The sequence below is a fragment of the Lonchura striata genome, chromosome 11 (genome assembly GCF_050655825.1).
Source record: "Lonchura striata isolate lonStrDom1 chromosome 11, ASM5065582v1, whole genome shotgun sequence".
Classification (NCBI taxonomy): Eukaryota; Metazoa; Chordata; class Aves; order Passeriformes; family Estrildidae; genus Lonchura; species Lonchura striata.
The window spans coordinates 4,229,849-4,256,161 of NC_140713.1; the positions used below are offsets into that span (position 1 = coordinate 4,229,849).

Genomic DNA, 26,313 nt, shown 5'->3' on the forward strand with positions numbered 1-26,313 from the left:
CACCCAGGGGTCCCGTTCTGGGGCGTCCCCTGCTGACCCTGCGGCACGGGCGCTGCTTGCGGTGGTAGTGGGTACGAAGGTACTGCAGGCTGTGTTGCGAAATTCGCTGGTGAAGGTACCAAGCTGGCTGCCTCCTGTGGGGTATGGGGTATAAGGGCACCCCGTCCCACTGGGGGTTGGCATAGATGAGCCGCCTTGCATTCGCGGCGGGAGGAGCTGAGTGCGGCCTGCACGCCCCATCCCTCTCCCGTTTCCCTGGGGCTGGGACCTGCATTCCTTGGCGAGGTGCCCCTTCCTCCCGCAGCTCCAACAGGCTCCTCTCGGGCGTGTTTGGGGTGGAGGCGCCGCGGCGGGCTGCCGTGCCGGCTGGGGACAGCTCACCGCGACGTGACCTGCCTCACCACACTTGAAACACGCCATGACACTGGTCAGGGTGTGGACGGCTGCCTGAATGGGTGTCAGGTGTTCTTCCCTTACTACATGTCTGATCATGTCAGCCAGGCTGGCTCCGGCTGGCAGGGAATGTAAGATATCTTTGGTGACGGAGTTGCACTGCTGGCGCAAGCAGTCAGCTACCATGGGGCCCTTTGCCTCTGCCGGCAGGGTAGAGGAGTCTATCGCTGCCTGCAGGCGATCTACGAACTGCGTGAAGCTTTCGCTCTCTGCCTGCCTCACGGTGGACCACGGCGACGGCTTGGCTACGACCCGGGAGGCTGCACGAATAGCCTCCCTAGCAGCCCGAGTGGTCGCCCTGAGCTCCTCAGCCCGCATCTGCGTGGCTTGTTGCTGAGGCGTGATCATATCATGCTTTCCCATAAGCCTGGATAAAGTCGATCCGCGTAGTGGCTGCCTCGCGCCAGATGCTTGGGCTAATAGCTTTGTACAATTATCCTCCCATTCCTGTCTAAACACAATCATTCCGGCACCATCAAGTATCATGCAACCTATCCGCTCGATATCAAAGGGAAGCAGGTCGTCATTACTAAAAAGGCCATCGATTAATGTGGAGACCATGGCCGAATTGATTCCTTTTTCTGCAATGGCTTTGACAATTGACTGTACATCTTTTGGGTTTACCGGGGCATATACCCTCTGCTGGTTCCCTTCCGGGCCGGTGATCCTCACTGGGAAGGCTTGTACGGCAGCCGCTGGGGACCATTCGGCACAGGCTATTTTTATTTCTCCCCAGTCGGTAAACTGGGCTGGTTCGTATTGTGGCTGCTTTTTGGTGCTGCTTAAAGCTTTACTTGGTTTTGTTTTAAATTGCATTGGCTCTATTCTCTTCGTCTCAGAGTCCCAGCCGGCTCCCGACAGCTCTTCTGAGCTGCCGGAGCTGCTGCTGGACTCTGAGTCGGAAGTCAAATGCCAGCGCACTTCCGGGGCTCGGTGCCGTTTTGTGCGGCTCCGACCCCGCTCCTCCCCCCGGGGGTGGCGCCGCTGCCGCCCCCCGGGCTCGCCCTGCCTCCTGCAGGGGGGGGTTCCTCCCTTACATGGTAGTGGCGTCAGGCGCGGCTGCCGATCGGCTCCGAGCCCTCTGCCGCTCTCCTCCTCTTTCTCCCGCACACGCGCATTAGCAAAACTCCGCGCCTCTGGGCTCTTTGCGCCGAGACTGCCCGCGCCCCGCCCCTCCCCTTGGCTGCCGGCGCCATTTTCAAAGGGATACGGGGGCGGCGTGGGTAGGATCTCCTCCCGAGCCGCGGCCTCCGCGCCTCTGGCTTCCCTCGCCAGGCTCTGCCAAAAGAACTCTGCGCGCTGCTGCACCTCCGGCAGCGGGTCACTGACCGGCGGTGGTGGGGCGGATGGGGAAGCCGCGGATTTTTGGGAGGTTTCCGTGGGCGGGTCCCGGGCCCCGGCCCGGGGAGGAGGGCAACGCGCCGGGCCCTCCCGGATCCCCGCTCCCGGGCGGATTGTCCTCAGGGCCGGTTTGCGTTGCCGCTCCTACGCCTAGCTTGGGTGTAACTAATAAACACGTACGCGCCGCGCTCCATGTCTCCTGCTCTTCTATTGCTCTGCACAGAGCTTTCTCTATTTTTCCCCATGCCTTAATGCTTCTGCCACTGCCTAAGGATTTCGTGTCCTCGGCCAGCATGGTTGTGCTTTCTTCCCGTATCTCCGGATGCAAAACATCCACAGGGCGTTCAATTGCCCCAAGCTCAAGCAGCCTTGCTATAGCAAGATAAAAGTCTTTGAGCTTACACTCAATTCCCCATTGCTTATGAACCTCACTTACGACCCTGGCGATGGCATCCATGACAACCGCGGGTCCTGGGACGTCTCCCCTGCCGAGAACACGGTCTCACCAGTCTGGCCGCTGCTCTTGTCCAGGTGACACCCGCTACCCGAGCGAATTATTCCCGGGCTTCAGCACCAGTTATGTTGCCTTCATGGAAGACAACAGCGACCTGGTTTCAAGGACCAGCACGGCAGCCCAGTCTCTCCTGGGCCACTCGGTCTAACGACACATGCAGGCACCAATGTGGTGGACGGTCGAAAGCGTTTATCTTATCTCATGGGTTTAAATAGTCTTGGGGGACTCTGCTACGTCAGGAGGGGTTGGCAGGGTCTCTAGGGTTAGTTAGGAGTGGAAGACTACTGGGTTAGGTGTGGTTACATTCTTTGGGGTAATGGATAACATGTTGCAGGGTGAGAGGGGGATGGGGGTCTTTCTTTCCGTCACATCCCGAAATCTTCCGTTCGCCTGTCCCTATCTACTACACCCAAGGGATGCTTATCCTCAGGAGAGTGTTCCTTCCCCAGTCTTTCTCTGGAGTGTGTGCCAAGGAAAGCTGCTTTCTCTCTCCTGGCTTCTCACAAAGGCTCAAGGCCAGAGGAAGCCAGGACTGCTCCAATCCCACTCCAGAAACCACACAGCTGGAGGATAATGCTGAGAGCCTGAAGAATATCTCTGCAAAACCAGTTGTGCAAATCCCCAGCACCAAACTATTCTTTCCCAAGGGGCCATCAGTGCTTCTCAACATCCCCTAAATGACTGAAGCCCTCACTTCCCACCAATCATCAGCTGTAGAGAGGTGCCCCAGTACCCTCTGCTTTGGAAAAGTCACCTCCAAATGGTAAGAGCAGAGCAGGAAAACAGGAAGCAGAGAAGAAAACTGGACAACATGTGCTCTGTGGGCACGGCTCACTGTTCCCTAAAACTCTTGTCATCTGTTTTTTCATGGATTTCACAGATTGGGTAAAAGAGCTGGAAGCTGCCCAAAGAAGGGAGGAAAGGCCTTGCACCAGCACAGCTGTGCAGACACAGCTCCCTGCTACCAGCATGTGCAACCCATCCTTTACACACCACGACCACCCAGCCAAGGTGCATTGCTCCCTGCAGAGCCTGAAAGCAGAATTCTCTTGTGGAGTTAGAGAAAGCTCTCCTGGAAAAATCCCTCACACTTTGAGGTTACATTTATCCCCCAAACAGCAGGAATAGCAGCAAGAGGAAAATCCATGCCCCTCCTTGGCCCAGGAGGCTGTGGCTGGACTCTCCCACGTGGCCTAATGCTTTATCCACAGCCACAAACAAGTCCTTAGTATCAGGTTTTAACCAACCCCGCAAGTCCAACACACCCAGCATGAAGAAAAACAAACCTCAAGCCCCTCATGGATCTCCCCATCCAGCAAACATCCCACCCAGCCGCAGGCCCAGCCTACAAGGCCTTCCTGGCTGCACCAGCCCTGCTCCCCCTGCCAGGGGAGCAGCCCCAGCTCCTTCTGCCCTCTGCAGCCTCCAATATTAAACTGCCTTTCTCTGCAGCTGGTGCCCAAAGATGCTCTTCAATGGCACAGAGATCACAGGCTGCAGGGGTGCACAGCCCCACATGTCTTTGTGTGGACAGCCCAGCTAGCCTGACCCACAGGAGGTGTGAAAAATGCCTCCCCACGAGCAGTCTGAAGACAGACCCCGCACCCTGCTCTCTACTATGAACAGCAGTCTGGCACAAAGCAAGTGAAGATGGAACAGGGAAACCACGGGGAAATCCATGTTCTCTGGGGAACAAAGGACCACAGGTTTCTCTTGATATCAGAGCTGAAGACAAAAGATAAAATTAAGGGAGAACTTGTCAACACAATCCAGACTAAATTCTGCTCCAATATCTCCGCAACTGATTTCATTGAGGGGTGCCCCAGCTAACACCACTCCAGAGCCAGGTTCTTCTTGCCTCGCTCAGATAGAATATTGGAGTATCTTGCCTCCTCTCACACAGGGCAATATGGAAATCTTACATTTAAAAACCAAGTCATGGCTGCTACTGACCAGTCTATTTCCCTGGAAAACAGCCCCACAGATACTTACAATGTCTATCCTGAAGTCTTTAGGGATGAGACCTTTGTTGAAGAGGGTAAAATTTCGAGAAGTAGGCTGTAGTGCTGGGATCCTGCCAAACACTATCAGCCTTGGACTTGGGTAGATTTTTGCCAGCTGTCCAGAGCTCCGTAATTCTGATCTCTATTCCAGGAAGCAGGCAAGAAAGATTAAAAAAAAAAAAAAAACAAAAAACAAAAAACCCACCAAAAACCCTGAAAAAAACAAAACAAACCACAACAGGGAAAGCTAAAAAAGCTTAACCAGCTCAACTCCACTCAAGTTATTTCTTTAGGGACAGCTACCACTCTTCACCTGAAATGCTGGGCTTTTTGGGGGAAAAAAAATACATATTCACCTCCAAATTTAAAAGGATTAAAGTAAGAGAACCTTTTAAACTACAAATTGTTGGTCCACAGGCAAAATCTTTGCAAGAAATCTCAAGTTAAGACCAGGCTGACAGTTAAACAACTGGTTATTCTGGTGGGGAGAAACCCTCCTCTTTAAGGTAAGCAGCCTGATAGTTGAAAGCAACTGTTTTGTCAAACTTCAGGCTCCCTGGCACAGCCTGCACTGCCTGTCCTTTCTGCTGATTTACATGCAGTGCCACAATGGCCCAGGTTCAGATGTTTGGCACCATCATTTCCATGTCTTATATTAAAACATGTAAGTTTAAGTCCTTGCAACCACTCTTCAAATGCCAGCTTTCTTGTCTTTTACAGAAAGCTCAAGGTTCCCAGAAGTCTGACATCCTCTTTTGTGCTCAGAGAGATGACATTTAAAAACAGATGTTTCCAAAGTTAATAGCATTTTAAAGAACAATTAACTAAAATTATCCTTGATTGCTGCTTAGATGAACTACCTTCTGTGTCAGACACTGAGATTACCACCTCTAAGGTGTGAGCTGTTTGTGCCACCGATCCCTCCTGTCCTCCTCAGCAGCCTGTGCCTGTTTTCCCCAGGAGAATCCCTGTACCTTTGCACCCTGCCAGGAGCAGTTGCACAAAGGCACACATCTCCCCTTGCACTCACCAGTGGGTTTCTCTCATCCCCAAACACGCCGATAAGAACGTTGGTGCGATGCTTGCCCACTGTTTGGACTTCAATTGTAACTGGAATCTCTGCAATGCTGTGAGGCTGGGCAATCCCACAGGGTTTGTGGCTGGAGTAGAACACAGGAGAGTCCTCCTTGTGTTCCTGGCAGGGACAGAATCAAATGCAGCTTCAGAGGGACCTCTGAAGAAATTATAGACTCCTTAACATCCACCGCAACAGCAACTTACACACATTTTTAAACATCCCCAAGACAAAGGTAAAAGGCACAAACAAGATGCAAGAATTGTAGGCTTAGCATTCTCAGGGGCTCCTGCAAGGAGGCTGCCAGCACAGGCACTGGTGTCTGTGGATGCAGCAGCTTTTCACAACCCTCTAATATCGCCCACAAGAAAACACCCTGAAGACTGGAACATCAACTATCCTCAGGAAGTTAAACTACATCCTGAAGTTTACATTCAGGTAGGATCCTGTTCTCAGCAGATCTTTAAGACAGAACAGAAACCAGCAAGGCCTTATCCAAACCCTTTTTTACCCTAGTATCTCCTCAGTAATATTTGAGAGGAGGAGGAGGAGGTGGATGCGATGCCAAACCTGGGGAATAAGCCCGTAGCAGCCAGGAAGATTGGTGCTATTTGCAATGAGGAACTTCCTCTGGTATGGCACCTTTGGCTGGCACTCATCGTACAGCAGGACTTGGGGGTACACGTGCAGCTCAGGAACGAGACACCTGGGCAAAAGATGACCCCGGGCAATGGGATACTGAGAGAACGGAGAATGTTTACCCCCAAAGATTGTGAAATGGAGCATAACACATTTGTCACTGTCAAACGGACATTTAACAACCCTACAGTGGTAAATTGCCTTCAAAGTCTTCCTGCTCAAACATGTCTTGTAAAGGAGGGGCAAACCCTGAGCGGCAGCACCAGAGGCTGCCAACTGCCCCAGGCAGAGCACTTTGTTCCGCAGGGGCTGCCTCAGCTCCTCCTTTACCCAAGGGGCTTGCAAGGACTCCTGTAACAGTCCCAGTGATCTCTGGGGAAGCCTTCTCAACAAGGATCAGTGCTCACTAGGGCTCAAGGAACACACAACTCTAGCAGCTCAGTAAAAATCGTTCTCTTCTCTCCCACGGTGCTGCTGCCCTGCTTGAGAACTCAGCTGTTTGCCCCAGCCTTGGAGGGCACGAGACACCCCCTGCCCTGCAGAGTGGGTGATCTCCCCTCCCAGGTCCTACAGCTCCCTCGGTCCCTCACTCCACAGCTCCATGCACTGACTGTCCCCAGTTGCACTTGCTTGACAAAATGGCAGCCCAGGCACTGACTGGCTCTGCCTGGAACAGGGAACAGCACCAGGGAACTGCATCCCTCCTGTCATTAAATGACAGCCAGAGCAGCATAGCAGGATGGAATTCTGCTGCAGCAAGAACGACTTTTGGGTTGAGTCTGAGAACATTAAAGCTCAAAACAGGAAGCAGAGGAAGGAGGAAAACTAGAGCTGACCTGCCTCATCAAGGGCTGTTTTCCCCTCCTAAGACCTTGCCCTCACCACTCTTGCTGTGAGCCACTTCCCCCTGCCATGTGCCCTCATTGACAGAACCAGACCCTGACTCTCAGCAGGCTGCTTGGTGTGTCCCAAACCAGTGCAGGGTGGTCACAACCAGCACAACTCCACCTCTTGCAGGAAGAAGAAGAGGAGGCCTCAGGAAATTTGCTCCAGCTCAAGCACCAAAACCCAGACCAATAAAATTTATCATTCCTGGTCCCTTTAGAAAAGGGCCCAGGACGGTGCTGGGCAGTGAGCAGGGGTGCTTTTCAGCACAGGCTCATGTCCAAGCACCGCTGTTCTCATGTCCAGCTAGGCACAACAGGAGGTCATTAGACAGCACTTCTCCTTGGGAGCTCCAGCCAGCAAACCCCGTGCAAGGCAGCGGCTGGGGGAGGCCAGGGAAGGGCTGGTACCTGGCTGTGATGACCAGTGATGCCACTCCCTCGCCAACACCCTCCAGGTCCACCAGCATTCTCCAACAGAATTCCATCACTGTGTTGGAACACAGGGTCACTTGGTGGAAGAGAAGAGCAGTGAATTCTTCCTTACAAAAGCTCATTACCCATGTGTGATATCCTCCAGCTCTTGTTTCATGGTAAGGAAAGGGCGGATTTTGCCTTTATTCTTCTGCTGGCCCATGTGTAGAGCACAGTCTCAGAGTAGCAAAAGTCTTCTGGCAAGACCAGATTTGTTAAACACACCTTGGTATCAGGGCATAGGTCAGCCAAATTGAAACATTAGACTAAAGCTCTATGGACCACTGTATTCAAATTAAGAGGCCAATTTTTCATCTGACTGCAATGACATAAATGCAGAGGAAATCTGACTTGAACAGAATGAGTTCAGCTCTACAGCAGGAAGCTGAGGGCAAAGTGGGGCCCAGCAGGTGCTGGGCAGTTCATGGCTGCATTTTTTTGTCTCCACTGGAGTTCCCTGCAGTGAGCACAAATCATTCTGCTCCCCAGGAGAAGGGAAATGAGACCGAGAAGCAAACTGCTTTTTACAATGACATTCCTCTAACAGCCACCTTCTGTCCTCATCCTCCCTCTGCCCACTTGCAGTCAAAGAAATCTCTCTCAAAAAGCACAAGAATGGCTTCAGTACTTGACCATATGGTATGTGAGCTCAGCTTGTGATTTTGGAAACAACAGGGTGCTCCTTGAGGAACATCCCAAGGAAGCCAGCCAGCAGAGGCCTTTCACCAGTGCAGATCTCTCACTCACACAGGGCTCCAAGTGCTCAAAGCTGGCACCAGAGCTAAAGCCCTCCCACACTCCAGGGAAGCTTCAGCCCTGATGCTGAAGCGTCTGTGGCTGGGCTCTTCCCATACCTCGATATCCTGGTGTCCCTGGGGCAGGATGGTCCCTTGGCTGGGATTCATTGTAAACTCCTTTGGCTCCACATAAAAACGAATTCCCTCCCTCCAGGACGGGTCACTGTCGCTGTGTATCTGATCAAAGACGTTCACAGCTGGCTGGGTGCCATCGTCCAACACGCGGAGCTTGAATGTCACTGGCACCGAGGAGGTGTTAGTCAAGCGACAGCTCTGGTTGTAGGGAAAGCCTAGGAAAGGACACAAATATCCATTTAGGCACCAATTATGACATAACCCTTGGGGTGAATATCCCGGTAAGATAAAAGTGTGACTGGAGTTTAGCTCTTTATTGTCTGAACTACAGCTCACTGAGAAGCTGCAGGAAGAATTCATCATCACTTAATTGCCTTTGACACTGATTCCAAACTGCAGCATTGAAAATGCCTACTCCTAGCCCTGCTGAATACTGCAAGCTTCTCTCTTTGTGATGAGGAAGAGCTCCCTCACCTGCCTCAAACCAGCACCAGTTACTTCTCAGTGATGGGTCTGCACCCAGACCGAGGATTTACTCTGAGAATTCAAGCTGTAAAATTCCCTGTTAAGGCTACCAACACTCCCACCCTTTTCAAGATCTATAAACAGTGAGTCGTCATTGAGAAGAGGCTACAGCAAAAGAAAGTGAGGATGCTGTCAGGAACTAGAACGTGATGCAAAGCACCCTAACGCAGTTCTCCTCTGCAGGACCCTTAAGGCAGCTCTTGCTTTGGGCCAAACAGACTGAGTACTTGACAGCTCAGAGCCCACTCAGCTGGGGGCAAAGCCGAGCCTTGCTTTGAGATTAGCAATTAGGAACCATGGCCCACCTCACCCAACAAACGGGGACATCACACCCGTGCTGCTCACCGTGATTGCTGCCTGCAAGGGCTTACCCCCTTTAGCTCTGAGATTTGCTTTCTGTACTGGAAAGTCAGATCCAGCCAGGCATGGTGGGGATGTCCTGCAGAGCCTGGACAGCAGCCACGACCTGCTCTGCAGTGGACATCTGGCTGGGCTGGCCAGCCCTGTGGGGAGGAGGCTTCTCCCTGGGCCTGCTCACCCAGACTCATTGGAACACAGATGGGGAGAAAAAACAACTGCAGGTACAGCCCAGAGCTTCTCTGTGCCCATCAACAGTGACCACTGCCAGCTCCAGCAATGACTCCAGCAGGGAGGCAAGGGAGGCACAAAAAGGACAAACATAGATGTCAAAACCTCAAATGAGACTGAGGTCACCACATGCAGACAACAGCCAGCAGTTAAAAAGAAGTAAAGATACAACAGCTGCCTTAGCTAAAGAGACTTTAGGAATTAAATCGGACTAAGCAGGATGAAGCTCTTGTTTCAGAACCATATTTCTACCTGTTGCCTTTCTTGTTTCATTTATTCAAAAGGCAACTTAACAAGTGCCTCAGTGGTGATGCAGGGTGGAGAAGAAGCAGCTCAGGAAAGGCAATTAGTTTTCTTAAAAAGTTAATGAAAATCATTATTACGGGTTTAGGCTTTGTAGTGAAGAGGGGGGATAGGGGTCTTGGGGGGTTTTGGCTCTGGGGGTGGGCTTCTCCGTTCGGAGTTTTTGGGAGTTGTGGCGTGATGCCGTGGGCGGCTGTGAGGCCGGACCCGAGGTTCGGCAGGGAGCGGAGCTTCCCTTCCTCCCGCTCGGGATGGAAGGTCGGCTGCTGCTGCTGCGGGAGGTTGTGTGCTTGGCCCGGGACTGCCCTGGGCTGCGGCTCAGCGCTGGGATCCAGCCTGCCTGCCTTCCCCGCTCCTGCCTGCTGCTGCTGGGCAGTGCCCAGATTCCCTCTGCCCGTGAGTTTGCAAAAGGAGCATTTCCCATTTCCTTCCTTCCTTCCTTCCCTGCCAGTGCCGGCTGGGAGGGGATCACTGCCCTGCCAGAGCCTTCACCTCCTCCTGCTGTGATCATAATTACACCAAAGGAGAAAAACACTGTTTGACAGGTTGGAAACTTCTGCTTATTGTGTTGTTGTTTGTGCTGATATATTCTAGTAAAGAACTGTTATTACTTTTCCCATGTTTTTGTCTGTGAGCCCTGTAATTTCAGAGGTATAATAATTTGGGGGGAGGGGGTCATCTTTCCATTCCAGGAGGATTCCCACCTTCTTTGGCAGACATCTGCCTTTTAAAGCAGGACAGAGACACCAGAAAATACTGACTTTCTATGCCTTGGTTCTATTAGATCTCACAATGGCAGAATGCTACCTGAGGCACCAGCCCTGGAGTTCACACCCTGAAGAGGCTGCTGTGGCAGAACAAGAGCGAGGGATGCTTTGGATGTTCAAGTGCTCCATTGTGGAACACACAGATCCCTCACGCTGTGTAACAGCCCAGGGAACACTCACCAAAGGAGATGTCCCCGAAGCTGAGCTCATCGAGGTCGAAGTGTAAAGTTGGTCGAGTGACATTGCCCCTGCAGTGGCGAGGACAGAGGAGGACATGGCTTGGTTAAAGGGAATTGCAAAGGTCCAGTGTTGTGGCTTGGGGGCATAAAACCTGGTGTCAGGGCACTGCGGGGCTCAAATCAACACACCACCATGTACTCGGCACAGGGCCCCTGTGGACAGGAGGCAGCTAAAGCCAAGTGGCCAGCAGCCAACAGCCACTGATGGGGCTTTGGGCTCAGGGCAGGCAGGAAAAGCCCCATGGTTGCTGGTGGCCCCATGAAGGACCCTGAACACACACCCAGACATTGCCCTGTGCCTCAGTTTCCCCATCTGTAAAGTGATGGACATAAAGGTGCCTCCACAAACTTCTGTAACCAGCCTTTCCAGCCACAGGTTCCCTGCTTTGCTACTTCTGAGCTGGAACTGCTGCTCCCATGGAGGAGCTTTCTCAGGAGTTTGACCCATGCAATTATTACAGACAGTTTTGAGACATGAATCCAGGGGAGCCCCAAACATCCTCTGAAAAGAGCAGCAACAGTTCTACGCAGTGGACAGATGAATCCTAGAGGAAAGGACCAGCTGGCACAGCCAAGAGCAATAGCTTCAACAACCAAACAAGGGTGTCCTGCATCTAGCACAGCGCCTCACCTGTCCTTGACCGCAGCAGACAGACTCCAAAAGTCACCAACTGAAAATCAGCACTTGAAGCTGCACAACACTCACGAGTTTATTTCATGGCAGATGCCAATCAATGCCCACTCTGCCTTCTGGTTAAAAATCAAGGACCAGTGAACTGTGCCTCCTATTGTGTTCACAGGACTGCCACTGGCTCTGCTCTACACCTCTCAACAAGAGACACCTGCCCTTGCTCAAGGAGAAAGCTGCTTATGTAATAAAATCCCATGAGCAATCTGGGGGAGGGACAGAGGAGCATCAATTATTTGATGGTCAAAGGTTCCCTCTTGATTTCCAAAATAAAAAAGCATCACTTTTCCTCCAAAAACAAAGCTAGCATGATTGTTTATACTATAGGCAGACCTACTCACCACTTTTCTCTTGCTAAGTAGTAACTTTCTTGCTCTTTTTAATCCATCTCCCTTATTGGTATAATTGACTGCAGATTGCTTTAATTTCTTTACTGCCTTGACCCAGTGCCTCCCAAGAGCAGCAGCCCAGCTTCAAAGCTCCAGAGCAGCCAGCATCAACTCTCCTGGCTTACCCTACATGATCCTAGCAGCACATGGCTCAGGCTAGCAGGGACAAGCCCTCATGCTGCTGTGGTGCTGAGGACTGAGCTCTGCCTCCCCTGCTATCAGCCCTTCTCCCTTTTGCTGGGCCAGGATTATCTCTTGCCTTGGCACCAGCCCATGGGATGACGCCCCTGTCCTTGGCACAGTTCCTGCTGCACAGTTCCCTGTCTCCCACATCAGCCCTTTCCTGGCTGTGGAAAGGAGCTACCAGGGCACTCTCTGCACAGGAGCTGAGAGCACGGCTCGTGCCCCACAGCATGGCTGTGAGAGGTGAGGTGAGGCTGCTGCTGCTGCCCATCTGGGATGGATTATTAACACAAGTTTTTACAAACACTGCTGCTGGTGCAGAATCACCCAGGCTGGCCCACCTCCAAAGCCCTGGGGGCCTTGCTGGCTGTTCAGGGGGACATCCCAGAGCAGCTACTGCCCAAAGCTGATCCATCCCACTGCCTGCCACGGCCCAAGGCAGAGGAAGATCCCTGCAGGGAAGAGTCATTCCAGCTCCTGGGTACCACACAGGACAGGAGGCATCCTCACAGTAAGGCAATGCCAGGATCAGAGCAGAGATTAACACCTCAGGAAACACCTTTTTTCTCTGCTCAGCCCCCAAATGAGGAAGGTGGGGGATGTCCCAGATGTGCCCACCAAGCTCCCACAGTCCTTACTTGATGGTCAGGATTGCAGGCACAGGAGATCCAGCCACACTGAACCGGACTTCTTCCTCAAACCTCCCCAGCACGGTGGCACTGAAGGAGATCTGAATAGTTTGGATCTCGCCTGGTGTAATGATGCCCTCCTCAGGTGCAAACTTGAAGAAGCCCACATTTGTAGTTGAAGGAATACAGGGGAAGGGAGCATTAATAGCTCCTTGGTTAATCAGCTTCACCTGCAGCAGCAAGAAAGCAAAATGGAAATAATACATGGAATCTTGCCTTTTTGTGAGAGTTATTTTCTAATGATGCAATTAAGACCCAGAAATGGCAGAAGGTGCTATGTGCTGCTGAATGGCAGAAGTTAAAAGATACAACAGGACAAGCTCTGCCTTTGGGTTTTCATGCAAAGCCCTGGTAACTCCACATAACTGCAGTCACCCTGGGGTTATCCCATGGACACAGAGCAGTCACCTCTGGTCAGCACCACCAAGCTCATTCAGACCTGGCCCTGACAGCAACATGGGGTGACTGCAGCTGCGTAGTGAATCACCACAGAGCTGCTGCTGCTGCCCCAGCGAGCACAGCTCCAACAGTACCATCTACTCATTCACCTTTTCTCACACCATGAAAACAATACATTGATTAGGAGGCATCAGCGTCTAAATATATAGACAGCACCATCTTTTGGTAAGAAAAATCTGTGTGTCTTTGCCTTCCCCAGCCAGGCTTTTGAAAGTGTCTGGCATGAGGCAGTGCTTCATTTTCTACCTCTTTCAGTTGCTCTCTCATGATTTTTTTTGTAAACTTGATACCATTGTCAGGGGAGGAAAAATAGGTAGAAAAATCCTTTGCTTTATTCCCAGGAACACATTTCTCTTTCTAGAGTCAGAAATACACTAAGGCCAAAGCGTGGTGAGGGATTGGTCAGCAAGGGAAAGAATTCCCAAGCCCCTTGCAAGGGCCAGCACTGAGCCAGGAGGCTGGATGGCTTTCCTGTGGCTTCCAGGAATGAGCAGCAGACACTTGACTGGAAGCTGTTTCCAGTGGACTGGAGTCCAAACGCAGCCAGTTTGTTCCAGCTGCTTCTCAACAGCCCAGTACAAAGGTGCCTTGTGTCTGGCACTGCCACAAAAGCCTCTGAAGGTGCAGCTGTCTGACCCGCTGTTGCTCTCATGTGCCAAGGGGTTGTTTTGCAGGAAGCCTCCCAGCTGATCCCTAAGGAAGGCTGCCCAAAAGCAGGGACTGGGGCTTCATGAACAACAGACACACCTTTCTGACCCCTCCAGATTTGACCAGTACATCAAATATTCCCTGCTCACAACTGCCCAGGTTGGCAGGAATTCCACAGCTCCACCAGCCTTGCTGCTGCCTCAGGAGCCATCAGGATCCATCCCAAGCCCTGCTGCTCACCTCACAGATGTGGGGGTTGTTGCCAAGAATGTTCCCAAGGTTCACTGAAGGACAACTGAGTTCAACCAAGGGTCCTTGGCCTTCCCCTCTGAGGTGCAGGGGCAGCCTGCTCTCACGGCCTGGGGAGAGATGTCCATTTCAGTACAATAATTCCCTCTGTTACACTGCATTTTCCAGGCTGCCTCAGTGCTAGTCCCCGACTCTGAGCTGGATGCAACCAGCTCCTGATGCTGCAGGAGAAAATATGGACCCTTCTCTTCCCTCAGGAGATATCCCTTAGGGCTGACTTGCAATTTCTAACCCATTCCTTGGGCTAGTTTCCAATTTTAGCCACCAGTCTGCTGCGTTAAAAACGTTTCTGAAGTCCTGTAGTCATAGGCCAAGGTGTAATGGGTATAAATTGAAAGAAAGGAAATTTAGGTTATTAGATATTAGGAAGATATTAGGAATATTAGATATTAGGAAGTTAGATATTGGGAAGAAATTTTTTACTGTGTGGGTGGTGAGGCACTGAAGCATATTGCCCAGGAGTGTTGTGGCGGTTCCAGCCCCGAAAGTGTTCAGAGCCAGGCTGGATGGGGCTTGGAGTGACCTGGTTTAGGGGGAGGTGTCCCTGCCCATGGCAGGGCCCTTGGGACTAGATGACCTTTAAGGTCCCTTCCATCCTTACCATACTGTGATTCTGTGGTTTCCTTCCCATGCACTGAGAGGAGCTCAGAAATCCATTCAGTGCAGGCACAAAGCTCATCAAGAGTTTGGCAATTACCAAACTACCTGGCCCAGTGGCACACAACTTTGTTGCCAAAATCCTCAACTTCTGGCACTCAGCATTGTGTTCTACTTCCACAGACTGAGCTGCAAGGTGACAATTCCCACACAGGGACAGAAGCAGGTGCTGGCCAAGGGTGCTCCTTCTACAAACACCCTGGGCTCAGCCACTCTGGTCTGGTGGTGCCTGGGCAGTGGGAGCAATCCAGGGTCAGGGAGCCCATTTCTAACTCAGCTCCTACCACCTGATGATGGAGCCATGGCAAATGGACCCATCCTGGAGGTCAGTGGCCTAGAGGGGCTCAGTGCCTGTTCACTAAAGCTGTTGTGCTCTGCAGCTCTTTGGCCTTTGAGGGAATGCTGGCAAAGCCATGGCAGGAAAACCTCTCCCTGCACTGCCTGGGTTGTTCTGGGATCAGTAACCCAGACACAGGATTCTGAGCCCTGGCCTTGCACAGGAGACTCCCTGGAAGCTGCAGGGCCAGTGGGGATGTGCCAGCACTGCCCTGCTGACCAGGGACTCTTCCCAGCAGTTACAGGGGAGCCCAGTGGGCTCAGGCTTGCACCGTGGCTTCACTGTGGCTGAGAGCAGCAGGGGAAAGGAGCTGTACCTGAGATGTTGCAGTAAGCCATAATTTGGTATTCCAGTGCCTCTAAGGGTTTGAAGGTCACCTTGATTTCAGCCCAACTATATGGCTGAATTTCTCCATCCTAGAACAGAAAAGGGACAGCAAAACACTTATCTTCAAACTTCACATTTCTTGTTTTCAACCACAGTCCTGTAAGCCTTTATTTAGAGCATCAGCGATGAGTGAACAACACAAGGAAGCACTCCAAACCCAGCTCAGCACACCGCTGGAAGCTCTCAGTGCTCAGCTGATGAGCTCCCACTCTCCACAATATTCCTACTGCTCTGACACAAGCTCTTGGTCACATCATGCTGCTGTCACCTACAGTGGGATGGATGCAACTGCCACTGTGCACTGGTGGCTCTTGGCCTTAGATGGCCATAGGAGGCCAACAGAGGCCATAGGAGTAACCAAGAAGAGAACATGATCCCCTTCCTTGGAAATAAAAATGTTAGTTTAACCTGTTTTGAAAGAATGCAGAGGTTGGGCTTATTCTGGGGTTTACTCCAAAATGAGAAGGGATTTTGCACTGTGCAGACACCAGGCATTCATCATCTCTCACAATGCCAGTACTCAGAATCAGGGCTCGGGTTGGTGGGAGGACGTGGCAGTTTGCTTGCACAAACAGAAAAGGAAAAGGTTTTCTGTCCCTGTGTGCAAGAGAACTCAAAAGGCCCATTTCAACCTTCCACCCTTGTGTCCATGCTCTCAGATGACACTGGAAGGGACACTCAGAAATACTGCACGACATGGGGATGGGAATTGGCATTTCTATAATTAACCTTGGGCTGAATTTGGCCTCCAGCAAACCATTGCAAGCTTGAGGTCAGTATGTGAACTGGCAGAGCTGCAACAGCCTCTGCTGAGCCCCACGCACCACGTGTCGGGGGAGCCCCTGCCTACAAGAACTGCTCCCCGTGGACACTGCAATGACAGCACAGAGCGCCCTTGAGCTCGAGCCCTGGCAGCAGAGCTCGGCTCTGTCAGGCTCCCAGCCCTGCCTTGAGCCTGCAGGGCAGAAATGCTTCCAGCAGGGAGCTCTGCAGCCGCACCAGAAACTTGATGTCCTCCTTCTCAGCACACCCAGCCAGCTGAGGATCTGCTGAGGGGCCAGGGATAGGGTGGGTGGGAGAAAGAAGAGGAAAATGGGGAGGAGGAAGAGGAGGAAAAATGAGGTTCTCAGCTATCACTTACCAATGGCTCAATGCAAAAAATGGCACTGGAGAACAGCATGGGGTCTTCTTGTATCTTTGCCATCTCCTCTTGGACCACATTCCTCAGGAGGAAGAGGAGGAAAAATGAGGTTCTCAGCTATCACTTACCAATGGCTCAATGCAAAAAATGGCACTGGAGAACAGCATGGGGTCTTCTTGTATCTTTGCCATCTCCTCTTGGACCACATTCCTCATGAGGGAAGTATGATCTTTACAAGAGAACTTCTCCATTTTTCTCTCCTCCATGAAGTTTTCCAGGCACACCGCTTTTCAGCGCCTGAGCAAGTACTGCCTGCAGCCACAGGGAGAGAAAAGGCCAGCAGATCATTTAATAAGCCACGTATTTGCAGAGAGAAGTGTGAGTGCAGGAGGGAAAGCACTTGGGGAGGAGCAGCAGCAGCTCCCCAGCAAGGGCTGACCCCAAGCCATGGGGGTCCCACATGGGTCAGAGGAGAACTTGCTGTTCACTGGCACAGCAGGTCATTTTACTCCACACTTTCGAGCTCAGGAGAGGTTTCCAAAGCCAGTATCCCTCAAGAGAACCTCCTGGCTCAAAGGCTCTGCCACAGCTGAGGGAGAATCCAGCAGCCACCTCAGTTAGCTTTTCCTACCACTGAGCTGCCTGGGGGAGGCAGATAATAATCATGGAGCAGGACTTCCCTCAGAAGGGGAGGTGAAGCTGGGCTGCAGCTACATGTTACCAGCATCACTCTTCCTTTCTGCCATTTTGGACCTGCCCTATTCCCTACTCTGCTTTCACAAGAGCATCCCAGAGCACTTCCAAAGGAAATGGATGAATTCAGGCACCTCATCCCTTCAGTGACAGTCAAGGTTTTAGATGCAATATGCATGAAAACAGAGGCTCTGAAAGGGGAAGGGACTTTGTTGTGCAGGAGGAAACAGCAAACTCCTGGAGAGGCCTTTTCATGATCCAGAGCTGTTTGGGTCCCATCCCAGTGCATGCTAGTAGAATGTCCTGAGAGGGAAAGGGTCCTGCACTATCTCCTCTCATAAAAAGTCCTCTCTGCTCTGAGATCTCAAAAGCTTCTCTGACAGCAGGACAGTGGCCCTGGAGCTAAAACCATCCCTAAGACCAGAAGTAAGGAAGAACAAAATGTCCTGGTGGCACTCTAGGACACAAACTGGCATGAAAACAGATGTAATTGGAACACACCCCACAGAACCAAAGCCAAGTTTAAGTTTACTCTGGGTAAACATAGTTGCTTCTGAGGGGAGAGTGGCTCACCTGGGGTCCAGGCTGAGGCAGGCAAGTGGGAAAAATATGAAAATAACAGCCCAGGGAAGTAGCCAGAGAAGGGTTTTCTTTAACACGCAGAGCTTGTATGGAAATCAGACACTAAGGAGATAGAGAAGGAGGAAAGGAGATCGAGAACAGAGGAAAACCAAGAAGCCCAGGGCACCAAAGGACCCTCTCGCCAGCCATTCAAGCAGGCGAGGGTCAATCTCCTGGTCCATTGCAGGCAAAGTGAAATAGCTCCGGGGAGTGCGAGCAACCTGGCCCGCAGCAACCAGGGGCTTGCCACGGCAGTTTTGGCACAGCAGTTTTGGCACAGCGTTTTTTCAGCTTTGGCGTGGCTGAGCAGAAAGAGTGCAGCCACCCACCCTCCTTGTGTAGTGGGTTGTGTCTTTTAGCTGGTTTTGAGGTGCTTGCCTTTTTTTTTTTCCCCCTTTTTTCTTTCTTCTTCCTGCCTTTTTTTTTTCTCCAGAAATGGCTTACAGACAATGGAAAGTCATTGCTGCTGCTGCTGCTGCCAGCAGGAATGTACTAACTCATACTGAACCCCCCAAGAAGGACGCAGCTGTCCAGGCCCCTGGCTGCAGGGAGGTCTGACCCTGGTACTGATATCAGAGAACAGTGTGAAAGACACCTGTGTGTGGTGTCAGCAGGAGAACGATCTGCTCTGTCCAGTGTCAGAACTTAAGAAGTGGAAAGGCTGAGGAGCATCAGGAAGAGCGAAACAGAAATAAACTGGTGGAGTTACACCTGTCCAATCCTGAGAGAAGCTCAGCAGAAGTCCTGCCCTTCTTGTGATCAGGCAAGAGGAGACCTAAGAGAAAGTGGGGAATGGAAATGGGTCTCTACTGGGGAGGTAATAAAATTCTGTCCTGATGCCCATCACCTTACCTTCCCAGGTGCCCTGAGAGAATAGGTATGAGGCCCTGGCTCTCGAGTGTCTGGCAGATGACACTAAAGAAAAAATTCTGTCTGGAGAGTCTCCCAGTTGCACTTGTCTGTCAGACACATCACAGCCTCAAGTATTAAGAAGAAGGGTAGTGGTAGTAGGTGACTCCCTTCTAAGGGGAGTTGAGGGCCCTGCAGATCGACTGGATCCATTCCACAGGGCAGCGTGCTGCCTCCCTGGGGTCCAGGTACTGGATATCACCAGGAGATTCCCTAATGACTAAATGAACTTCATCTGTTCACCATACAGTGACTGTGAAAGAATAGAGTTCTCAATATTCAGCGAAATAAGGACAGGCATCAACAAAACTTCCACTCTGGACTTCTGGAGGGCAGATTCAGCCTGTTCAAGAGATGGATTTGGAGAGTACCTGGGGAAACAGCCCTTAAAAACAAAGGGGTCCAGGATGGATGGATGGACTTCAAGAAAGAAGTCTTGAAGGCACAGGAACAAACTGTCCCTGTGTGCTGAAAGATGAGCTGATGGGGAAGACAACCAGCCTGGATGGGCATGGAGCTTCTAAGGGAACAAAAGAGGGTCCATCACCTTTGGAAAGAGGGGCTGCAACTCAGGAAATGTTTAAGGATGTTGCTGTGTCATGTAGGAAGAAGATTAGAGAGGCAAAAGCCCAATTAGAACCTGAAGAAATCCAGTCATTGCAATCAACCTTTCCTTCCCAAAATGCCATCCTTGGCTGGAGTATAAATGGAACTGGAATGCTCAGTGCTGAGCTCCAGAAGCCCAGGGACACACACCCTAGGGCCAGGGATGGTTTACTTGGCCTAAACCATTCAAAAACACCAACACCCCCCTGCGGCCACACGCCAGTTTCAGTCTTGGGCCATGTCTCTCACTGAAATGCATCTTTCAAACCAACCTCCTCTTCTCTTTGTTCTCGTATTCCTCAGTAGGCAAAGTCTTCCACTGGAAGTGGGCTGTGATGTTACTCCTGTTTTCAATGAACACGGTTGTGTGGTTTGACATGCCAATGAAAGTCTTGCCAACGTCCACGGAATTTGTGCTCAATCCAATCTTGAGATCTACAGCTTGTCCATGGAGGTTTGTCTGGATACTTTCTTCACCTGAACAAAGCAAAGGAGTCTTTGCTCAGCTTCCTGGCTGCCAGAAAGAAGGAACAGAGCAAACCACAGGTCGCAGAAGAAGGTGTCACAGTTTTTAGCTGAATGAGCAGTTCTGTGGATCAGTACGTTTAGCACATCCTGACAGCTCTGGGTGTACAGAGTGAGGATGTCCTGGGCATCTCCTTAAACTCTTTGCTGGTCAGCAATAAGGGATCCAAGGGATCAGGAGAGACATGAGTCTCATGGGATGCTCAGGGGAGACCCTGGGCAGGCCAGGACTGAACAGGGCTCCTCAGCATCACCTGAAGGACTTTGATGCAGAAATCCTGGTGATCTGAGTGGGTCATCGGAGCACACGGACCAATCTCACTGTGTACATACTGTCACCTAGGGGCCAAATCTCTACAAACACACTGAGAAATAAATGCACCTGGGGGCATGTGGGCAGCAGAAGGAGGCCCAGAGGAACCAATGAAGTGACAGCCCACAGCAGGAGGGGACACAGGTGAGGAAACAAGCAGCCCAGCTCTGTAATATGACAAACCACTACAAAATGAACACCATGAAAATCATTATCATCTCCCTGTCCAAACCCACAGCCACATCAGTCTTGAAATATTTTATATTGTTCTGATCTCAAAAACCAAGCTGGAGCATTGCAAATTGAATAAAAAAGGGACAAGGGAAAGATTAGTAAGTACAGAGCAGCTTCTGTATGATCACTGAATGGGATTCCTCAGTCTAGAAATCAAATGGGAGATAGATGTGAGAGGTTTGCAACAGCATGAATGGCCTAGGAAATGGAGATGAGGAAAAATCTGTCTTGATTTGTCACCAATCAGGAACTTGAGGGCCTGAAAATGTTATTAGGCAAAAACTACATATATGTGTAGAGGGTGACAAGAAAAAGGGTCTGTGACATGCCAGTGGAGAAGCACCATATGGGACAGAGGTGTGCAAGCAACACATTGTATGGGAGAGAGTCTGATGGAAACCTCACACCTCACATTGCCCAGGAATAAAATAAAACTTCACCCAGGCATAACCACATGACAGGGGAGAATTAGGGATCCTCCTTCTTCCACTCAGCAACTCCCAAAAACCCCTGTTAGAGGGGATCCACTTTGTCAACTCCCTAAACACCAAGGAGTTCTCAGTTTTCTCTGGGGCAAAGCTGAACAGGGGAGGGACCTCTAGAGGCAATGGAGGGGGATGGGACAACAGGGAGTGATGGTGCAGAACTGTCCCATGCCCCGTGCAGGGCCCAGCACTCACCTGTGTTGCAGCACACTACCAGGGACCCGGAATGGTCGCCAGTCTTCAGCGGGTGAAATCTCACTGTCACCTGCATGCTGTCACCAGCGCCCAGAATTCCTGTGGTTGGAACCACGGAGAAAGGACTGCAACACAGAGAGAGGGATCAGGACCGGGGGCACACCTGGGGATGAGATTCCTTCTGCAGTGCAGCTCACTTCAGTTCACTTGGGCAAGCAGGGAGAAAACCAACCACAGTCAGCAGAAAACAGACAGAAAAGACTGAATCAGAAACAGCCACTGACCCACCTCTAAGAAGATCCAGCCCTCACAAGATCCTGTGGGATAAAATTACTTCATGACCCCCATACTCAGCCCTCTGCAATGAGACTCAAGGGTCCGACTGCCAGCAATCCCATCATGGTTTGTGAAAAGCACAGAGAGGGTTCAGAACTATCTGCATGCACAACTTGACACTGACTGCCTCAGGAATTTCTCTTTACCTGCTGCCTATAAACCTCATCTCAAGAGATGCAAATGTTAGGGCACTACCTGTCCTCTGAGATTACAGCCTAGGAATCAGACAGGGAGAGGGAACTTCTCCTTGAAGACCAAGGAATAATTACTGCTCAATTTGCAGTGTGGTTCTTTGGTTTATTTTACCTTGAAAATGTGCTGATTTAGCCTAAAAAGGGCACATTTTATCAGCATTTCGATGAAAGCTGTGCTAAGAAAAGGAGCAATCAAAGCTCTGAAAGAGTGCAAATGCAGATTAGAGCAACACAGTGACATGGAAACCCAAAAGGAGGATGCCATTTGCAGACTGAAGGATCTAATCCCAGCTAAATGAATCACCATTAGCAGCAGCACATCAAGGAAATGGAACAGGAAGTTTTGGTGTATTTACTAGCAGTGCAGTCTGGCACTCTGGGTTGTCATGCATGCTGGTAACTGTTTGCTTGGCCCAGCAAAGAAACTCTGTGCTATGTGTTGGTGCACTTTGGATTTAACAGGAGCAATTAGGATTGGTCACCAGGTAAACAGCTCTTGCCTGACAAACACAGGACTCCATGCTTTGATGCTCAGGGAGAGCTCAGGGGAAATGTGCTTCTGCCCAGCAGCTGCTGGGCTTTGTGCTCTTCTACAGCCCCACTGATAAAACAAAAGTTCCAGGCCTTGGGGCTTTGCTGGTGGCCAATCTGTCACTTAAAATGTGCGTTCTGGGGAGTTGGGTGATGAATGCATCACACACAAAAACAAAAGGAACATCTGGCAAACTGAACTTCATGTCAGTAGTGACAGCTGATGAACTTTGCTTCAGGTTCTGCTCATTAAGGATCTATTGCTGCAATGATGGGCCTGACCTATTCCCATTACCACTAGTGAGAACATCACTACTGGCTGATGGGGAAGCCTTGGGCCAGCAATGTTTATGTGCTGGATGTGAGACTTTGGAGGGAAGGGAGGAAAGACAAGGCCCCACCCTCCCTAAAGCCAGACCAGTGTACGTGCTCCTGCATCTGCCCCAGGGGTGATGCCAGGACTGCTGCAGGTCTCTGCTGGGGCTTGGGGCGATCAGTGCCTGGTGTGGGCAAGGCACGGGATTTTTTCCTATTCTTTTGCCAGGAATTTCACCAGAACAGAGAAGCTGCCAGTTAAGGGAATCCCTGGCCACACTCCAGCACTACATTCCATTCCATGCCATTCCATTCCATGCCATTCCCTTCCCACTGCTGCCACATGTTACATGCTCGTGCCCTCAGATGGCAGGATGGGAATAACACTCCGAGGGGTGACTTCAGGGGTTGCCTGAGAAAGAAGGTGTCTTCTTATTTTCAAATTATCAGGAGAAGAGTATCCAGCCAAGTTCAGGATTCAGTTTCAGGACTGAAAAACTGAGTGCAAATCAGCCTCTGCATCTCCTACATCCCACCCTGGGCTGTACCCAGCAGACTCCTCTGTTACTGCTGTAGCAGTCATCTCTCACACAGACATGGCTCCCCAAGACCCAAGGACACAAGCTCTACAGCTAAACTTAACTTCTCTGAATTTCAGCCAACATCATTAAGCTGTTCCCCGAGCCCACAGATAGAAGAGCTGTGAAGAAGACATCCCTGACACTGAAATAACCAAATGAAAACCACTGCCAAGAGATGGGGCTGGTAGGCTCAATTTTGGCCTTTTATCTGTAAATTGTGAGCTTTCCCTTAAGACAGTTCTCATCCTGTTAGATCTGCCCTTTCAATGAATCACTGCTGTACCCAAAAGGCAGAAAAAGATAAGGTATGGAGGGGGTTTTAACAGGTTGCTTTCTTCTGCCTTTTAACTAGGTCCATTTTTATCTTTGTTTCCTTGTACAGCATCTAAAGACGGGTCCAGATCTCCCAATGGCACCTTGCAATCCCCAGACACTGCTCTTGCTTTGAGCAGTGTGTCTGCTCAGATGATTTCCAGAGATCCCCTCCAGCAAGTTATTCTATACTTTTAACTTCTAAATCAGCTCAACTGCTTTTCACATATTCCCCAAATATCTCTTATTTCCTAGACACCTGTGCATGTAGCTATGAGCATGTGGTATATTGATAGGCATTAGAGGAGCTCGACCTTCATGGAAGTTCCCAATGAAGAATGCATGATCTTCTGGCAAACATTTAACACAAAACAAAAAAGAAAAAACAGCAGAAACAGAGGAACTTCAGAATATTTAAAAATAAATCTCAGTGAAAGGGGGCTCAACCATATTCAGAGATTTAAATCATCTGTTTGAAATTTTAAACTGGCTTTCAAAGGTTTATCATGGAACAGAAGAGGTGACTGATGTCCTCAGCTGACAAGGGAAATCAGATCAGCTTTAAGTAATAGGAATGCACCAGATGCCTGCAGCACAGCTCAAGCTGGGCATCTGATGCAGGGACCACTGGAAAGCCACGTGCCTGTGGCCTCCCAGAGAATGGGTCTATTTGGCTGACAGTGGTGAGTAAGCATTTCAGAAGCTGCTTGCGCTCAGGTGGGTGCAAGCCAGCTACTAACATGTTCCAGCACCCTGGAGGAAATCTGGGACAGAGAAAGCTCAAAGGCTGCATCCTGCTAAGAACACTGAAAGCAAGAGCAGATGCCATTCATCCTGCCCATTTCCAGCCAGGCTGCAGGGCAGCAGCTGCGATGCTCTGGTTCCTTTTGTTGCTCTTTCCCAGCCCTGTTATCATCCAAAGGTGTTTTGGACTCCCTCACCTCTGGGTGCTCAGCTGGTAACGAGCTGCCTGGTTGCTGACATTGCGAACCAGCAGAGTCTTCTGGCTGCTGTACTTGACCGGACACACCGGGAAGTCCAGCTGGTCAGGGAAGTCCAAGATAGCTCGGGCACCAACTGCCCGAATTGGCACAACTATCCTTTCCCTTGCACTGCTGCACACAAGCTCGTGGAAATAATCCTGCAGGAAAAGAAACTAGCTCAGCACAGGATATTTAGTGCCATCCCCATGGCAGAAGAAAAACCATTTCCTTTAACTCATCAATGGCATCCATTTACCTATCCCACCCTAAAATGAACACTAAGTCCTACTAATATGTCACATTTTAAAGGCACCAGGGCACTTTGCAAAACCGATCTCTGTGGCATTAAGCTCTTGTGTCACTTGGATCATACAGAGAAATACCCTAGGCCACCATAAGTTTTACTCTAAATTTTAATAATGTTAAATAATTCCTAAGTCCCTTCTAAGGAACATGGAGCTAGGGAACACAGGACATTCCTCTTTAGGTTTCTATATTCCTGCTGTCTGAGAACAGGACAAAGTGTTAAACTGACTCTAAGCAGCAAAAGGAAGATGAGAAAACAGCTGCACCCAAAGAGCTCCTGCACCCAAAGAGCTCCTGCACCTCTGACCTGGTGTAGAAACATTAGTTGGCTCAGAACTCCCTTCTAACTTTGCCTCTCCAACCAAGTCAGGAGAAGAACAGTGCTAAGAAGTTGAAGGATGCTGTTGGAAAGAGCCTCTCTTTGTTTCCCTGCAAGGCTTCCTCCCTTCCATGCCATGTCCTAAACCCTTCTGTATGAACAAGCCTCTGGATCACAGCACTGAGATCAGACTTGCCAGGGCCCCAGCACTGGTGTTCAAACATCCTCATAAAAGCAGGTTTGGCAGGGAATGGGTGCCAGTTGACAGAGCCACCACAGTGACAGGCATGAAGACAGAGCCACAGCAGCGTCACTGCCACAGGCTCTGGGCTCACGGGACTGCCTGCAGGTTGTACCTGCCCTACACGAGCTCTTTCAGGCAGGTGTCCAGAGGTGTCCAAGTCCCCTGCAGCTCACCAGCCTCCTGCTGACTAAGGGCACCTAGAGCCCAGTGTGCCTGTGCCAGGCCGGGCTCACAGGCCCAGCACATCCTCTGCCCTGGCCCTGCAGCTGTATCATGGTCAGCTGTGCTCTGGGACAGCACAGCTGCAAGGCTGGAGAACAGAGGGTGTGAAAAAGCATCATCTTTGCTCCAGCCCCGGGTGAGGCAGAGAAGCTGCTGCCAGTCAGGAAGGAGGAAAGCTCTCTGACCTCTTAATTCCTCTAGTATTTTCCATAATAATTAAGGTCTTTTCACTGTACCTAGAAATGACTGAACATCTGTCAACACCCCTTTGTCATTTTCATACTGTTCCCTATGCACCTTCCCTTGGGAATGCTCAGGAATGTGCAGGGAGGGGAAGCAGAGCCTCTCAGGCCTGGATGCAGTGCCTGACAGCACATGCCAAGGTGTGACTGGCAGCAAGCTGCTTGCCCATGGCCGGGAGCCAAGCTCACAGCATGGAATGGGATGTACCCAGGGTGCAGGGAACAATGACTTTGGAGATAATTCTGTTTTGGCTCCTCCAGTCTCACCTTGTTCTCGTCAGGGGTGAAGCGGATGCGCACATGGGCAGGCACACCCAGCGTCACAACACGGTACACGTTGTTGGAGCACATGAGCTGGAAATAAGGTGAGCTCTCCATGTAGATCTTCACCAGCTGAGGAAACTGCAGGAAAGATATGAAACAATGATTTTACCACTTGTGGAAACAGGATGAGACAAGACCTGTCCGTGCCCTTGTGACATCCCTCCTTGACTCCTTTTCCAAACCACTTTCAGCTGTGGAGGTACAGGCACATAATTCACAGGGGTGAACTTGAATCCTTTCTGTCTGGGTCCAGCATTTT

The 26,313-nt window shown here is 50.8% G+C and overlaps 1 protein-coding gene across 2 annotated transcripts; it reads right to left on the reverse strand.

Moving 5' to 3' along the window:
- Positions 1–8,687: 8,687 nt before the first annotated feature.
- On the reverse strand, positions 8,688–26,022 carry LOC146766361 (axonemal central pair apparatus protein HYDIN-like). Of its 2 annotated transcripts, XM_085589407.1 has the most exons (5): positions 24,356–26,022; positions 15,353–21,270; positions 13,974–14,092; positions 12,576–12,796; positions 8,688–10,686 (listed from the first exon to the last, which is right to left on the reverse strand). In XM_085589407.1, the coding sequence occupies exons 2-5, from the start codon at positions 15,372–15,374 to the stop codon at positions 10,587–10,589; spliced, it is 462 nt and encodes a 153-aa protein (XP_085445533.1). In that variant the 5' UTR covers positions 15,375–21,270; positions 24,356–26,022; the 3' UTR covers positions 8,688–10,586. The 2 variants fall into 2 exon arrangements, with proteins under 2 accessions (XP_085445533.1, XP_085445532.1); XM_085589406.1 differs by having other exon boundaries at positions 15,353–26,022.
- Positions 26,023–26,313: the final 291 nt, after the last annotated feature.